The following is an 18,997-nucleotide window of genomic DNA, read 5'->3' as shown; positions in this document are numbered from 1 at the left end:
TGGTTAAAATATCAGATTAAGGTGCGTCTAAACCAGAGCAACACTCGCCAAAGGGTTTTTTAATTAACATCGATCGGAAACGGTCAAGAGACAAGAGACCAACGCCCCGAGATACAGCTCCCCGCTGACGTAGTACTTTTACCTCACATCGAAATATGAATTGCGAAAAGGTTCAGTTATACTCAATGTCACGGCTGCACATTAATTTCGGGGTTACAGGAAAACACTTCTCTTATTTCGGTTAATTCTTTGTTCTTTGTTATTTTTTTTCCAGCTCTCAGCTATATTTGACACTTTCCGCCTATGGCTGTTTCCCAACCCCCTTCCTTTTTAACACGTAGTACACTACATAGAGAATCGAAGTCATTATAACATGCCCGGTGTAGTGCACTTGTGGAAGAAGTATGGACTCTATTCGGGATTCAGCCTTCAGTTCAGACTGGCTTTATGTCTGGCCGGTAGCGACGTAAACGGACATGCGCGTTCGCCATGTTACCGAGTTCTCCTCCCCCTTTCGGTCTCGTCACAGGCGGCTAGCACTAGCACGGCTACATTACACGGCGATAGCTGGGGAAGAAGACAGCAACTGGTCTAACTAAACGCTGGATTAAAACAAAGAGGTGGAGAAATGGAATAAACAAGTCTTGCGATTTCGTTAACTTGTTGTGAATACAGTCTGCCGACCTGCCATCGTCGAGGGGTTGTATGATTTGACGCTTCATATGACGTTATATACAAAATGCGACTCACAATCTGTTAGCTGTAGCTGATATAATACAGTGTCGATGCATGCAGCTGTAGCCTACGTTGTCTGATATTAATTGCGACGTTTCATTTTTATTGTCGGTATTATATAGGCACAGATAACAGACGAGGCATGTTAAATTGACAAGCTTCGAACACACGTATCCGCCAAAACAGCCCAACAAAACGCTGTTGGCTACATTGTGAGCTAGCATTACTCAACGACGACTGTTTTTAACTTAGCCCGCTAGCTAGCATATTAGCGCGCGACCTGGCCGTGGACATTGTTAAAACATACAGAGCAAAAGTGGAGTTATCGAAACCTGGCTGTTGTTTGTGAAAGTGGACATTAGTTGTATGTGGAAACTACTTAGGCGAGGTGAAACTCTTGCTAAAAAAGGGCCTGTCAACACGGCAGTTCTTCTAGTCTGTATTTACAAGTCTGCCAGAGACCACCCTTAGAAATGCATCACCCTGAGTTGGCAGCAGATTCAGCGAGCGCTCGAAAAATGGCGCAGGCGGCGAATTGTCCCAGACGGGGTTCCACTAACCCTGCCGGTGGATCTTCCTCTGCGTTGATTCCATCATCGGGGGGTGCCAGCCTTAGCAGCAACTTGATGCCGTCAGACGACTATAAACCTTCGGCGTTGATTCCGCCCCTGCCCACTGCCGCGTCCTCACTCGGGAGTCAGCACCCTCCACCCCACAGCCTCAATATCCACTCGCAGTCCTCGCTCTTGCCCGCAGGTGTGCCCTCATCAGGGGCACAGATAAAAAAGAAGAGTGGCTTTCAGATCACCAGCGTTACCCCAGCGCAGATCTCTGTCAGCACAAATAACAGCATTACAGAAGACACCGAGAGTTGTGATGACTTGGATGAGTCCCACACAGAGGATCTGTCCTCTTCTGAGATTTTGGATGTGTCCTTGTCCCGGGCTAATGATGCGGCAGGACCTGAGAGGAGCTCTTCCGAAGACACTCTAAATAATCTTCACGATGCAGAAACTCCAGGAGCCGTGTCCCCAAACCAACCACCGTTAATCCCCCAAACTCATGGCGCTATGGTTAATGGTGCAGTTCACCATCATCACACCCATCACCACCACCAGCTTCACTCCGCTCCCTCTGGAAATACCCATTCTGCTTCATCAGCCTCAGGTGGTACACAAGCTGGGATACCACTTGGTCATGTCATGTCTGCTGTCACACCAAACCCTGGAGCTTTACCAATCATAGACCAGAAAATGCCTTCAAATGTGGGAGGAATGGTGGATAATTCCACTGTTGGCACAGTCAGTGTTGGTCAGCCCTTGATTGCTGCTACCCCAGGAATGTCTGCCGGAATGGCTTCTGCAGCATCAGGTGCTACAGTTAGTGTTAAGCCCTTAGCAAGCAATGTTAATCATTTAAACTCCAGTGTGCCTGGTTTGGCTGGCATAAGTACAAACAGTAGCGGTGTGGCTCTTTCCACTGGCTTGAATAATACTAATAACCAAAATGTAAACTTAATGCGTCAGCAAAGCAGCAGTGTAAGTAGTGCTATGACTATGACTACTGGCTCTGCCGCTTTTGCTGGTATCGGGTCATCAAGTGGCAGTCATATGGGTATAACTGACATAAATCAACCTTCTTCTGCTGTCCCTGCCTCAAACACTCAGCCTCAGCAGACCCCAATGCCTGCTCCTCATACCACCAGCTCACGTTTCCGAGTAGTTAAATTGGACTCTACTTCAGAACCATTCAAGAAAGGTAGATGGACGTGCACAGAGTATTACGACAAAGAGGGTCCAGGTTCTGGGTCCTCTGAAAATGCACCTAGCACCCGAACAGTGGAGAGCATCCGCCAGTTTATCCCTGACAACTCAGAGTCTGTTAGTGTCAGCTCTGTAAGCAGCTCAGTCAGCACTCTAAGCCACTACTCTGAAGGTGTAGCCAGTGGGGAAGTTGGTGGCTCCTCAGCTGTACAGCAGAGTTTTCCACCACCTGCTCACATCCCAGAGTACTCCATGCCTGCTAATGTCTCTAAGCCTCAGATGCATCCACACAAGAAGGTCAACACTGCCACCTCAGTGCCAGGTAGCAATCAGCAGCAGGCTCCAGTCAACTTGGGAGGCTTACAGACAACGACTGGCCATCCATCTCCTGCCGTGCCCCCACAACAGCTGACGTATGCCCAGACAGTACAGCTGTCTGCAGCACAGAATGTGCCTGGAGTCACTCAGCAGCAGATGGCCTACCCTCCTGCTCCACAGCCAGCTGCAGCAGCCCAGGTAGCCCCCGTGCACATCACCTCGCTAAGCCAAGGAGGTAGTCGGCCAGCTGATTTCGCCCAATCTCAGCAGATGATCCAGGTTGCAGCTCCAGGATCAACACAAGCCTTGCCCCACCTGTCAACCTCCATGACCCCTGTGACCTTAACTGGCAATGGGCAGGTGATGCCAGCCTCTCAGCCACCTGTGGGCAACATACCTGCCTCTGTGGCTCAGTCAGTTACTCAAGGTATACTGCAACCCCAGCAGACCCCACAGCTGGTCCAAGCCCCAACTGGTGGTGTCATGCCACAGTTGGTACAGTCTACAGGGCCTGGAGCTGTACAACAGCCTCCAAAAGGGCCTCAGCTCCCAACACAACTCTCTGTGGAGCAGCAGGCGCCACTCAGCAGCCAAGGCATAGGGGCCCAGTTTGTCCCTGTTACATCAAGTCTGCCCACGTCTAATGTGCCTCTCAGCATCCAGAGTGATCCTCAGGCTAGCTTGGTCCAGAATGGCTCCAAGGATGGTGGGGCTCAGCCTGCTGTTAGTGCCCTTTATGCCACCCTGCCGTCGCTGATGGCCACACAGCTGGAGGATGCTCAAAGGTTTTTAATTCAGCACCCGTCCCTGCTCACATTTCCAAAGCTAGCAACTGGTGAATGTGCCTCACAAAGTGGCACCTCTTTAGCTCCTGAGGAGAGTGGTGGAGTCGGTGCCTTAACTGCCTCAGCCAGTCTGCTGAAGAACTTGCCTGTAGATGGAGAAGATGATGGGTAAGTGTCAAATAGGCAGTTAAATGAATCTGACTTTCAAACTATTGTGATGCTAATTTGAATATGGTTGTATTATTGCCTACGTGCAAATTCTACTGCACAATAATAATGAATGCTTGTTTTTGTTTTACAAAATACATATGTTTTACTTTGTGCTACTGCAATATTGAATGTTGATGTTCTTAGTATATATTGTTTAATAAGAAAGAAAAGAGAAATGCGGTTGGCATCAATTTATTGCTAGTATCTGTGCCCAAGTATTAAGTGACATGCAGTCCTTTGACTTTGCGCACAGTTATAAGCTGTAAAAGCCTTGAGGGTTGCAGTGTTCTACCAGTCTGAAGTTTTTCCCATGTTTTTCAGATGTTTTAAGACTTCTTGCATCAAGAAAAAAATGAACATTACGTATCAATAATTATATAGTGTAAATAAAAATCAGTTTTCTATATCCAATTACTCAAAATAATCGTTACAATATAAATTCTATTATATTATAAGTGCAAACTAGGAAAGTTATCAACCTTAATTATTTTGTATCGGCAGCCTATTAAGGCAAAATATTACTGCTTAATGTGATTCAACTAGCTAGTCAATTTCCTGATGTCTAAAATTAGTTGTATGGTTAGGTTGTACACTTGGGAGTGGGAAATATCTCTATAGTTGTATTTAAAAGAAAGCCCCATTCTGAATCGCTTGCATAATATTGTGTAGGCTATTTAATGCATGACATTATGTGGCATTCAATTTTTTTAAATAATGAAATTCTTTAACCTTTTATCAACATGTTGATCTATTTCATTACATTTTCTACATGACCCACAATGGCCTTTGACTCACTGCTGATGCATCATCTCTACTTAAAGAGAGTGATGCAACAGTGCTTTAGTCCTTCAGTCTGTCCAGCTGTCTCCCCTCTTCATCTGTACATGCTACTCAAACAGATCGGGTTTCAAAGCTTAACTTTCATGTTTATACTGCCTTCTTCTATCAAAGCCATCATGTTTGATATTTCAAAGAATGCTAAGGTTGCCTGTCTAACTGAGAGCAACTGTTACATATAGCCACACCACTTTCTGAAAGTTAGAGTCCAGCTTTTTTTCAGCTCCATTATGCAGGTACCTTTATTAACTCAAGAATGCCTGTAAAGACAGTATTTACATATTATAATAGTACCACAGATGGCTTGCTTGTATGCTAAATTTGGAAAAGGTGGTGTTTAATTTAATTGTTATTTTAACAATAGCCATGTTACTTTTCTTTTGGAGTTAGTTTGTTCACTTTAACAAAACATAAGAAGCCTGCATTACTTAATGTTAGGTGTGACTGTCTGACTAATAAGGAATTGAATAACTGCCTGCCCGAAGCATCTTGTTGCTGAGTAAGGTGCTGTGGAAGTGACATGGGGATGAAACAACAAGATTAATAAGCAAACAGAGAAAAATGTGTGTTACCTCAGGCCCATAGGATAATTTCATGTGGCCACAGATGCCATGTTTTCTGTGTATTGTCCCAACATGTCCTTATTATGCCTTCAACTATTCTACAATTAAAGGTGAACATTATGTGAAGAATGAAATTTGACATAATTAAAACCTGTATGGTGACTGACTCATCTTATCCATTTCCACATGCGTATTGTGACATTTTCACCACCTTGCTGTTTAGGCGAGAGCTTTCTGCACCTCTTTTGTTTTTTTTGTATCCCCAACAATACTCTTGATCCCAATCTGCACTAATAATGTTTTGTAATTTTCTTAGGTCATGATGTCGATTGGCAGACCTATTAGGAAGATGATTCTCATGTTTGCTTTTTATTTTTTAAACATAACTTGCCCTTGGCAGTTGTTCAAATTGTGAACGAGAGTCTCAATGAAACGCTCATTGTGTGGAGATCAATTAGATTATCTCTCCAATTAATTGTCCCTGTGGAATGGCAGGGAAGAGGAAATGCTTTCATTCTGCCAGTTCAGGCCAGAACAGATAAGGTGTATGACTTATGCTGCGATACAGCTGGGTCTCACATTCAACGGGCTGTACTCTTAAAGTGACAGTGCTGTGTGTTGCTCTCAGTTCTACCCAGTTGAGTTAACTGGAAGTTTAGTCCTGGTATTTATACTAGAAAGACCTGCTGTCATATATATTGCAAATCTATAATATTCATTTGAAGTGCATTTCTTGTATGAAGGCTCTTTGTCGAAGCAGCCTCTGAGTTTCTTGCATGTTTGTCATTAGGATCAGAATATCCTAAAAAAAAAATAATAATAATAATAAAAAAAAAAAAACAGAAATGAAAACTCATTGTGGTTGAAAGATCGTAAAGAGGAAAAGGTTTGCAAGACTTGCACATTTGACTACTTGCAAGGATAGGTTGTTTTATCTCTGCCTTGTTTGGTCCTGATTTTGAGCAAACATTTTATTCATTAGCTATTATAACAACCAACTAAGGCTAGGTGATTTTGAATAAATAATTACTTGTTTTCTTTTGAAATTAATACTACTTTGAGATGGTGTGTCTGTGATCTGCCATTCTCATTTACTTGTTCAATTGTTGGACCAGACTGCTTAGAATCGGGAAAAGGGGGACGGTATCCATAGTGTCTGCTAGTTACCTAAGCTAGAAATAGCTTTTTGGGGCTGATTTACACTTCTGTATCTGAAAACATGCAGGGGTATCATGTGCAAATGGTCGCATGGGTGCCTTCCAACATACTCAGACATACTCTATTTCACAGTTAATTGTTCCTTAGTTTGTTACCACATTACTTTCTTTTTGTACAAGCACAATTGTGGAAATGTTTAGCACACCTAGGCCATTTGCATGATCGGAGAGCTGCTGTGTAGCACAATAGCATTTCTAATTTTACTGTGAAGCCCTGTGCCTGCACTGGGGATGCACTACAGTGTTATCAGGCCAGAAAATGCTGGCATGGATATACAACCTCCAGCTCATGATGTTCATGCATCTGAAGAGCTCTGTTGCTCTTTCCTGAATTATTACTAGGAAAAGTTGTATGCTGTCTGCCAGTGCTGTGTAGGTAATGTCTTCTCCTTTTAGTTTTACTCCTACAAACACCTCTTCTGTCAGTGACTTAATACTGAAATCCTGTTCTTCATCTTGCCACCTTTGATGCTGCTCGTACATTTCTCCTCAAATGTTGTCATTCTTTTCTTTCTGCACCCATTTCTCACTTCATAAACGGATCTTTAGCTTCTGCTTCTCTCCCTCTACCACTTAAAACTTCAGCAGTGACTCTAGTTCTTAAAAAACCTAACTTTTGCCCTACTGTTCTTTCTAATTTTCTCTAACTTACCGTTCATTTCCAAAATACTGGAAAGTACTGTTGCCTCCCAGCTCCAGTCTTTCCTTTCTCAAAATAACCTCTTTTAACCCCTTTCAATCTGGATTTCGTCCTCTGCATAGTACTGAAACTGCCCTTGTAAGGGTTGTCAATGACCTATTACTTTCTCCGGTTCTCTTTCAATTCTTCCATTACTTGATCTTATTTCCACCTTTGACACTGTCTGTCATAGGGATGTCACGATACCAAAAATCAAGTAGTCGGTACCGATACCACCAAAAGTACACGATACCAAATTCGATACCACGGTGTGGTATAAAAATTACATTTAAAAACTCTCCTGGTGGACATCCTCCTCCGGCAGAGAGAGAGAGATTTTAGTTATCAAACACTGTCTGACAATCAGTGGAGGTGCAGCAGTCCTAAACGCGCGCATGGACACGCGCGCATGGACACACACACACACACACACACACAGAGACAGACGCACACAGACACACACACACCCCTTATACTCTGAATGCAAGCATTAGTTTAAATTCACTGATATGGTGGCAGGCCAAAAAGACATTAAAAGCATTAACATTTGAATAATTACTAGTGTCATTAGGCTACATTTAGCTGACAGGACATGGGCTGAATGGCGATGCATGGTGGCCCATTCAGAGGTAGTTTATAACATTGTATTGTGTTAGCGTCGCTAATAAATAACTGGCTATTGCTAACATTACATGGAGCATAACGTTAGCTGGTTTCACAGCTTCAATGCCAGCTGCCTCAAACAAACATGATATAGGACCGTCTTTCAGGTGCTTCGCCAAATTCCAGGTGTTTCCTCGCTTTGTTTTGAAATGAACGATAGCATTGGTTGCACACCGGCTTCACAGCATCAATTATGTTTGTTGTCATCCGCCTCGAATGCAAAGTATTTACATATTCCATACTACATTTCCTCTCAACGAGTCGCGGTGGAGCTAAACTTCTGTAGTTTTTTCCCATGTGCTTGTAGTTGTTCTTCTTCAGCACTTGTGGACCGACTAAAACACTTGCGCGCATTTGCTGCCAACATATTCATTTCTTTCATTAGAAAATTAACATTTTATTCACAAAAAATATTTTTTTAAATGGATGACTTGGAGCAAAAAAGCAGGCAATAAGTTTCCAGCATAGGTGGGAACTCCTTTTAATACTGTTTAAAAAGCATCTCCGGGAGATTCCTCAAGAAATCGGTTGAGAAAATGCCAAGAATCCATTTTTGGAAATTCAAGCCAAAAACGTTGTCTACTTTGAAGATGCTAAAATGTTAAATTATTTTGAATTTTTTTTATCACAACACAATTCCCATATTTCCATTTGTGTTATTCCAGAGTTTTGATGACTATTCTAAAATGTGGGGGGAAAATATAACAAAAATAAAGAACATGCGTTTCTAAACTTTTGACCGGTAGTGTACTTCTCTCCCGCCTCTCAGATATTGGTGTCACGGGTGATGCTCTTTCCTGGCTTACTTCATATCTCACGGATAGACAGTTTTACATTTCTATGCAGTACTATCTCTGAATTTAGGTGTCTCTCAGGGATGGTTCCTGGACCTCAGCTATTAATTTTTATGTATGTATGTGTGTGTGTGTGTGTGTGTGTACCGTGTTTGGGTCAACTTATTCACCACCACGGTTTGTTACCACTAAGTTATGCAGATGACATTCAAATCTATACAGCTTGTAGATCTGCTCCCACTCTCCAGACCAGTCCACTATCAGCATGTGTAAATGAAATAAAAGGATGGCTTAACTCCAACTTCTTAAAACGGAACATGGACAAAACTGAGATCATTATTATTGGAACACCAACACTTACAAAAAATATCCTTTATGACCTTACTTGTGACATTTATAGTACTCATCTCACTAACCATCTAGTACTGTAAAAATGTAGGCATCATCTTTGATCCCTCCCTCACCTTTGAAGCTCATCTAAACTCCGTTTCTAAAAGTGGATTCTTTCACCTTCATCGCATTGCTCGCCTCAGTCCCCTCATTAGCCTCAAAGACACTTAAACACTGGTTCATGCATTTATATCCTGATGCCTTGACTATTGCAATGCACTCCTCATTGCTGTACCTGATAATTCTATTGCTAGGTTGCAATATATTCAAAACTCTGCCACTAGACTTCTTACACATACCAAGCACTCAGCTCGCATTACTCCAATCCTGTCTGAACTGCATTGGCTACCAGTTTCGTTTTGCATAAAATATAAAATAATCCTGCTTACATTTAAATCACTTCAGGGTTTGGCACCTTCCTATCTTAGTGAACTGCTTATCCCCTCCAACTCGACCCGCTTGCTCAGGTCCTCTGGGCTCGGACCCCTCTCTGACCCTAGATCTCGTCTCTCTACTATGAGTGGCAGATCTTTCAGTGTTGTAGCACCCAAGATCTGGAATTCACTTACTCTGGCTCTTCAACAGCATCACATTCATCTCAGAGTTCGAATCTCAACTTAAAACATTTGTTTTCTTAGTGTTATTTTCATTTTGTGTTTGTCCATGATTTTTCATGTATTATTGTATTACTATTGTAAAGCGTCCTTGAGCTCTATAAAGGTGCTATGTAAATTAAACATTATTATTAATACTATTACAAAAAATGCAGGACAGGGAATTGTCTTTGAAAAGACTGAGTAAAGCTGCTTTAACCAGATTGTTTTGGCATCCTTCAGAAAACACATTCATATGCGCTGTATGTTTGTAGGTGAAGATTGTTGGCATTTTTTCCCTGCATGACCAGGAGACATGGATGCTCATAAGCAGAAACTGTATTGCTCTCTACTGAGAACTAGAATGAGAACATGCTGTTTAACTTGGTAATGCATGCATAAAAGTATTGAGAAATTACAATTCACTTGGCTCTCAGATTCCTGGAGTGTAAAAAGAAAGAAAAACCCTTAACAAAGCACCAGAAAGGCACTGTGTAATAACAGCCTGTTAAGATTAATTGAAAACAAAATGTATACAATTTTGTACATTTGGATTTTGAACTGTTTATTTCAAATGAACAGATGATCAAACTTGCTTAATTTAAAAACAACCCATATTCTATAGTGCTTTCTTCATTAGGACTGTTGCTACTATTTTATTATAGATATAGTAGTGTTGCTTTCCTTAAGGTAAATACATTCCTGTGCACATATTGGCAGTTTTCCAAGCTGAGTCTTGCCTTGAGCTCTCTATACATGTTGAGAGATGAATTGTACAGCTCTGAATGTGACCTGACACATGTGATTAGTTTCCCTTCCATCTTGCTCACCATTGACATAAATCACTGAAGTGCCACCCCAGAATGTCTCATTCAGCACTTATTTCAGACATGTCAATGTGTTCTGACAAACTTTCACGCATTGCCATGTGTTGGCAACACATTGTCCTCATTGAAAACAATGGGAATAGGTGACTGATAAGAGAAATATGAAATTGAGATATTTGACCAGTGACTGTTAAGAACAGGGCTACTCCCAAAACAAAGTTAAAAAAGTTAGCCACTGATTCATTTAGTGGTCATTTTTACGGCATGCATTGACTCTAGGTGTCTGCATTTATATGAATAGGCTGTAAAACTGTTGCTATCAGCTGAAGCGTTGGTACCTTTTATTCTTGGCTTTCCTCGGGCTGGACTGCATGTGAGTCAGCAGAATTGGAATGTTGTTTCACTGTGGTTTTAGATAGAGCAGGAAATCTCTAGCTGAAGTGTACAACCTTGAGCATGTACCTATGTGTTGCTCATGCTCTGTTGCCCCACAATGAGATTTCCCCTCCTTGTCCATCAGGCTGTGTGAAATGAGGTCAGTGAGAATACAATGGTTGGTGCTGCACAAAACCATGCCCCCACCCCAGCAAGTTTAATTTGAAGTTTAATTATTTGGCTTTCCTCACAACTTTAACATTGTCTTATACTTATGTAAATTTCTAGAGGATGCACCACTCTTAATCTTAACCTAGATTTACTTTTACATACAGGTGTTTCATATGAATGGTTTTGTGGGCTTTTACACTCAAAAAATACATGCCTTTTACAGACAAACAAATTATATATCATGGTAATAAATTGAGGTTGCGCATACTGGATTTTTGATCTGTAAGACATAATCATGAAGGTTAAAACAAAAAAGATATTTCACTTTGTTTTAACCTTCATGATTGTCTTACAGTTCTAAAAAAATATTTATTTATTTATTTATTTTTGTTACGGCCCAGTCTAGGTTAGGCCGCACAGAGTAACCAGCTTGGGATCCAATGGAATTTGACCTTTAAAAAAAATAATGAGGGAGCCAGGAATAACAACACAACAAGGTTGTTAAAATAAAATGTTGTTATATTGTAAAACATAGAATTACATACATACAACTCTACAAAGAACCGAACCAGGCATAACTTCAGGGTGGGCCAAAGCCAAAATAATAAACAAAAGGATTCTATTGTCAGGTAGCTAGCTTACCTAAAAAGCAAATAACAAAGAAAAGACAAATACTTCCTTAACTCCCTAAGCCAAAAACAGAGATAAAAAGACCCTCTCCCAAAAGAAATGGCAGTCACACCCCTACCGCCAGTGAACTAAGCGAACGTGTATACACTGGTGAAGAGTATACACAACCAGATACAGGAACAACCAACGTCACAGTCCAAAACCCAGAACAGCAGTCAGAATATAGAGTTGTGAATATAGAATTGTGAATATAGAATATATGTTCTTCCTCTTCAGATATGGCCGCCGCTCAGTGATGTCATCCTGGGAGGCTGGAAACTCTGGGCGGGAGGCGGGACCTGCACTCAAAAATATGGCACAGCACACACAAAAAAAACTTCCCATCCCAAAGCTAGTGGGTTGTGACAAAAATAATAATAATAATAAAATATATATATATATATATATATATATATATATATATATATATATATATATATATATTTTTTTTTTTTTGCAGTCTCTCCAGGGTTTTTCACAACCTGCCTTCTCAGAAATCTGGTTGCAACCGTTAATAGCTTCCCTTTTCTGCTCCTAGCCAGTTCAGGTATTTTTTGTGTTCCAGCTCAAGCACACCTGGTGCAACTAATGAAGCCCTTGATTACTTGCATCAGGTGTGCTTGAGACAACACCTTTTTTGCATATTTGTGCTGTTATCAGGGATTCTATTCAGGAGGTTAAATCATAATGACTTCTCCAGTCTCAAAATAAGTTACATTTTCAGTTGAATTTGGCGAAAACTCTTGAAGCATTCGTTGTATTGAACTATTTCAATTGCTTTTGTTTGGTTCATTGCAAACAGCTGAAAGTCTGGAAATGTATTCAAAGCTTGAAAATAATTCTATTAGGGGAAAACTCGCATTTGAGTTTTTAGAATAATTCAGTTTAAATAATTTTTTGCTTACCCCAAATGTAGATGATTAGCTAAGGCATGTTTGGCTTTAATTTAGTGCTGGAGTTATTCCACCCTCAAACTAAAGTACATTTTATTACCGTTCCACCTGCCTTAGTTTGATGCTTTCACGATGTGAAACAAAAAAACAAAACAAAAAATTGAGTTTACTTGGTTAAGTATTTTATCAGAAACCATATCTTTTTAATATTGTCTGGCAAGGGGTGTAGCTTGCACAATGCTCACTGTAGCCTATAGACTTCCTTTACTTGTTAGCTACATTGGCCTAGCTTAAGTGAAAGACCAGAGAAGGAAGAACTTAATACACAAACCCTGTCCTGGCTACATTTGGAATAATGTGGAAAATTATTGCAATAAACTACTGCCTGATAATCTCTCTATGTGCAAGACTAAATCATAGTTGGTTCTTGCATTCAGCTTACAGCATGCCACTGTGTGAACTATTAGCACAGAGTCATTGTTTCAGTAGAACTGGCTGCCAGCCATGTCAGTGTCCTCCATCCCTGCCCCACATGCTAGTCAGTCCAATCCTTTATACCAGTCTGCCTGCTTGTCTGAGCCACCCCCAAGCTGCTATAGCGACCAGCAGCCTAAAACCCAGTGGCACAGTCAATCCCCAGCCAACGTGTTTCTTGCCCTGATTCTCCAAGCGCATTTAGGATAGCATTTCTTAGTCATGTGCTTTTGTGGCAGGTATTTATTCTTTCAGCTTAAAGTTAATTCGCCTTTTTGAATTATAAACTCTTTGCGATGTTGCATGCTTCAGATTGATACTGTTCTGTAATGTTGCCATCACCATAACATTACATTTAGTCATTTAGCAGACACTCTTAACCAGAGCAAGTAAAAGTCCTCCAAACAGTTGAAGGTATAGTGAAACAAAGCATCTGGTAAATGTGCAGTAACCTGAAAAACAAGACAAAGTGGCCTAGGTGCTAACAAAAAGACAATTTCAAAACTAAATACAAACACAGTACAAAAGGCAAACTGTAATGACATGAATAAATAATGTTTGTTTTTTTTTTTTTAAATAAATAAACAACCCCAGCAACAATATAAATGGACGATGTGTTCAAAAACCTGTTAGGAACTCAAATGGGATTATGTTGTATTCATGTGCTACACTGAATGGCCATGCTTAATATAGAACTTTTAAATTCGGCTGTATTTCAGAGCTTGCTCTGTTTGTCTGTGTTCTGAAGTAATGATTTTTATTTGTCCTTGCTAACAGTGCCGGAGGCTTCTGCCTCTTTTAGCAGTGTCTGTGTTTCTGTTTGGGTCAGTGGATGATTGCTAATGTTCCCAAATTGTTCCGGAATCCTTATTGCTCTGTTGTGGGCTCTCTGACTAACTGTTTGAGAGAAAGGCTCATGTAGTTATTCAGAAATACAGGTAGAAGTGGCACATACAGTAATGAGTAGAGTGCATCCGGTTTATTTAATTTCATTGAAATCTATAAGTTGGTGGTGCCCCCCCCCCCCCCTTCTTTTTCTTCTTCAGTGAGACTTTAAAGACACTTTTTGATCAGTCAGTTGATGAATTGCTGACAGGAGCTCCCCTCATTCTCAGTTAGGGGCCTCTGAAGCCTGAATTTAACGGAGGCTCCTGCCTGAGCTTGTTGGAGTGTGCTGCGCCTTAAGCTCCCTCAACAAGCTGGGTTTAGCTCAGTAAATCCTAGTCATGTCCCTCTTGGCTGTTTTTACACACACACACACACACAGAGGCAGGCCTATTTGAAGGCTAGGATCTTATCAGGAGAATCAACACACACATTTCTTCTAATATTGAATTCTTGCTGAAAATTGTCCAGTATTACAGAGTTTATTGGCTGTAGATTATATGTTGGCTTTATCACTGACCTCTGCCATTTATTGTGCAGTCTCAGCTGGCACATCTCCAGACATTGTGGGAAAACTTATAGTAATTATAGTGTGTGTGTGTGCGCGCATGCTTTTTTTTGATTCCAAGGCTTCTGAGTGTGCGGCAAGTGGGTGTGAAACAGGTTTTGTGAGTTGCTGAGTTACTGAAATATGAAAGTCAATTACATGGTTTTAAAAAAATATATTATTTCATGTTTGATTTTAGGCTTGTGATTTAAGGGTATGTTTAGTCAAGAACCTGATGTGTGTGTGTGTGTGTGTGTGTGTGGCAGCCTGGGAAAAACCTTCACATGTCTGGGTTAAAACTTTGTTCACTGTCATCTGTAGTGTGTGTGTATGTGTGTGGAAGTGCTCGTCTGTTTTGATGGTGTCTCGCAGACAACTTGGTATTTGCTTACAAACTACATTGATGAGGCTTATGTCCATTTTGCTCTGGCATGTAACTATCCAAAAACTTTGATCAAATATTCAGAATATGGGTTTATGAGTGTTAATTGTATGTTTTTCTGTAGTAGTGTGGTGTTGGATTTTAAAACAATTTTTTAAATTGATCTCCAAGTTTCTGTGTTTGTAGTTAGTTATTGTGATGCATCAGCAAGCATGCTTTAACCCCCCCCCCTTGGGGCAGCAAGCATGGATCCAGTGACATTCATGCAGTATTGATTGAGAACTTTCCTCTCTGCTCTCTCAGGCCATTTATTCACCCACCCAGGGGTACAGGTAATATGAGAGACATAGAGAGCCATGCAGACAAGCACGCACTACTGTTGTCTTTCTCACTCTGTCCTCACTTCATTCATGTGTGAATGTCCGCAGTAGCCCACTCTCACTTGCAGTATTGTTAAAACTCACTCATTAGTTATTTACGAGTATCAAATGAGCTCATATTAACTGGTCCCAACTCTTTTTTTTTTTTTTTTTTTTTTTTTTTTTTTTTTTTAAATATATATATATATATATATAAAAAAACTGACACTCCTAACATTTTAGTGGGAAGACTATTATATTAAGGAAAAATTTAAGTGGAGGTAATTGTTGTTCGGCTCAAATGAGACAAAGTCTACTTTTGCTGTAGTGCTACTGAAATCTCATAGAAAAGGTGTACCATCGTGACTCTAGAATTGCACAATGGGAGCTTGGGGCACACTGCATAGTTTTCATATGACAAAATATGACTCATCCTATTCTCTACTGAAATGATGAAACACCCTTTAGCAAAGTGCTGGAAGCAAAGTTCATGCTTGTGATGGATCCTGGTTCTTAATTGTTAAAGCTGTACTAACATACCTTGCTACTGTAACTCCTGGCAGGAGGAAAATAATTTCACTTGCCAGTTGGATGCTTATTAGTTGGATCTTATAAGTAAAATATATTAATGCTATAAAATTAGTAGAAAACTTTGGAAATCTCCCTACCCCTGGCCTGGCATATGCGTGTGTTTGAAAAGTGGGTATATGGCTCCCCCTGCTGTATGCCTTTTTTTTGCCAGCTGATGTTTCAGATTGCATTAAATAACCTGAAACATCTCTCATTTGTCTTTCTATGAAATAGTGCAGAAGTTGAGGTGTAAAACTCTGTGTAGCCTGAATTAAATTTTTATTTTTTATAAATGAAGAATTGATATTGTTGGCATTATAGTTTAGCCTAAGGCTTTTTCTTTTTTTCACACGCAACCTCATTTTCTTTCAGTTTAAATTATATAATTAAAATGTGGCTGAAGTAAAGAATTGTATCTTTTGTCCTAAATCTCAGAGTTTTAATCCATACAGTGCCCACTAGTGGTGCATGAACTGTGGTTGATGATGATCAATATTCAGTGGCATGCTCTTTTCAAAGATACATTTCAAAGTACCATTACACAGCAGCCTCACTTGATGCGCAAAACACAAATCAGGACAAATCATATATTCTTTTAAAGCTTAGAAAGAGTAGGATGGGGTGATACGGGTGTCAATCTCATTAATATCAGTCATGTAACACAACAGGGTTTAGGGTGTTTTTGCAACCAACAGTGCAGTATAGGGACGAAAAAGCAGAATTATAGGGTAAATGGCTATAAAACTAGCTAAAACCACTATAAAAAGTGTTGGAGGTCTCCTTTGACTTTGCTATAAACGTAAAGTTTTGAAAATCGGCATTATGATGTGAGAATAACATACTATTTTCTTATCAGGAATGATTCCATAATTTGCTCTAGTGCATGATCACACAAACAAATGACATTTTGGCATGTTTGATCAAGGCAGTGTTTTTTCTTCCTTTGATGGCATATGATAAAATGAAGTCGTGACAAAATAAACGCACTTAAATGGACTGAATAGTTAAAGGGGTGTTGCAGGTTCTAAACAATATTCATAATGGTAGGTGATGCTTGTTTTGGGATTTTTTGCAAATGGTTATACATTGAAGTTGTATATGCAGAGAGTTAAGGAGCTTTTAAACATTGAACTTTGATGTTAGCACTAATATTTTCAGAGTGTAAACTTTTAACGTTTGACCCAATTAGAAACCAGATATTGGACTACATACACCCTTGTGGATACAATGGCAACATGAGAGGAACTGTTCACATACCAGCGAGTTCACCTATTTATCAAATGTATACCTGGCAGATTAAATGCAATACACACGGACAAGCTTTCTCAACTTTTTGTACTAGGGATATTGGCTTGTGTTAGTACTCAAACGGTCTAGAATGGTACATAATTAATGCATTCAATTTGATACAAGATTCTAGCTGTTCATTTTAGACATGTGTTAAATGAAGGCAGGATACATGGAACTACCAACTAGCATGTGTGGGAGTTTAGACGGTATATACTGACTCAAAACTGCCTTGTATTCATTTGTATGCATCTTCCAATAATAAAATATTTTATTATGCAAGGAGAATCCAGCCATTTCCTTAATGTAATAGTTATTGTGCTATTTAAAATTTTTTAGCAATGAATTAAATATTTGGTTGAAAGAACAGAACCTTAGTCATTTGTTTTGCATAAATATTTTAAATAGAAAGGAAGATGATTACCATATATGTTTCCTAGAGGCAGTGGTTCACAGTGATCCAGAGTAGTAATAAAACTATATTGATTCAATTATATTTATATTGAAGTGTTGGGGATAAAAATCTCCCTGTCATTGCAGTCTCTCATTATCCCTAGTTATCTATGGTGGCAAACTCCTCCACAGCCTTAAGTGTTTAGGTAAGCTGCCATTTGTCTCATAATGATGCATCTGGACATGTTCTAAAAAGTTTATTGTAACATTATTTATTCTGAACACTGTAACTTAAATGTTGCTTTAAGCTATTAACATTCCAGCGTTTATTAACTCCATCTCTGTCTGGCTCATCTGTACTGTATGTGATAACCACATATTTTCAACACATTTCTGTAGATGTCAGTGTAGCTCATAGTAAACAGAAAAGTATCTGACCATGCACAGATGCCATAAAACCTTAGGGAAAGCGAGTACCTTGAATTGTTTTTGCTGTACTGCTGCAGTGTTATCTAGCAAAGATGGATAAACCTACACAGCAGTTTGGTAAACCATTCATTTTCTCATCCTTAAATTCTTCAACCGGCCCAAAAGGACCCATGTCACCCCCTCTTCATCTCCCTCCACTGGCTTCCTTTAGCCGCCCGTGTCAAATTCAAGGCCTTGATGCTCACATACAAGACCTTGTCTGGAATAGCACCTCCTTACCTCAACACTCTCCTGAAGACTTACATTCCCTCACGCAATCTGCAATCGGTTAATGACCGTTAATAGTTAGTAGTGCCTACTCAGCATGGCTGAAGGTCCCTTTCCAGAACCTTCGTATTCTGTCCCTCAGTGGTGGAATGAACTTCCAACCTCAATTTGGACAGCAGAATCTGTCACTATCTTCAAAAAACAGCAAAAGACCCACCTTTTCCGTGAACACCTAACTAACCCCTCAAATGCCAACCCCACATTATCCTAAAAAAAAACAAAACACCTACACTAGCTCTTGCACCTCTACTCTGCGCACTTTGCTTTTCTAGAACTCAATTAAAGATCTTGTATGGTAGCACTACTTGTATTGTTCTCCGCTTGATATCACTTTGCTTGTGTTTCCTCACTTGTAAGTTGCTTTGGATAAAAGTGTCTGCTAAATGAATAAATGTAAATAATCTAAAACTGTATTTATTACATGGTTGCGTATATTAGACTTTTTAAAAAAAAATGTAACCTGTTTCCTTAATTGCTCTTAGACTACCATTATAAGTGTTTTAATTCAGCAGGGAAAGGTTTTAAAAGGTTTCTGACACCATTCTTTGCATTATTTACAAGGGTTTATTTAAACGAATGTAATTAGTCTTCAGAAGGCTCTGTAATAATTTCAGTTTATTGTATTTCTATCCATTAAAGGTTCACGCTAATCTTATTTACTCATATTTTGATTATTTAAGGATATTGTGCAAGTCACTTCTATATACGCTCAGTGTATATACTCCTTTTTAACTGTTTGCACAGTTGAAACGTGCTTAAGCTTCCTGAAAATGCGTTAGGATGGGCGGAAATTTCCAGGCCTTGCAATACCTCATATGTACACTAGGATGCAGACTTGCACCATCAGAGATTCTTACTTCCC

General features: G+C 39.9%; 1 protein-coding gene across 1 annotated transcript in view; it reads left to right on the top strand.

Annotated features, from left to right (window-relative positions):
* The first annotated feature begins 266 nt into the window (after positions 1-266).
* Positions 267-18,997, top strand: part of tsc22d1 (TSC22 domain family, member 1) — a 33,031-nt gene continuing 14,300 nt past the window's right edge. Inside the window, exon 1 of the mRNA XM_053626908.1 lies at positions 267-3,769. Within this exon, the coding sequence (XP_053482883.1) occupies positions 1,209-3,769 (2,561 nt within the window). The 5' untranslated portion in view covers positions 267-1,208. The remainder of the gene's footprint in view (positions 3,770-18,997) is intronic.

This window comes from Ictalurus furcatus, chromosome 6 (genome assembly GCF_023375685.1).
Source record: "Ictalurus furcatus strain D&B chromosome 6, Billie_1.0, whole genome shotgun sequence".
In the NCBI taxonomy this organism is placed as follows: domain Eukaryota; kingdom Metazoa; phylum Chordata; class Actinopteri; order Siluriformes; family Ictaluridae; genus Ictalurus; species Ictalurus furcatus.
This window is presented reverse-complemented; position numbering and strand designations above follow the sequence as displayed.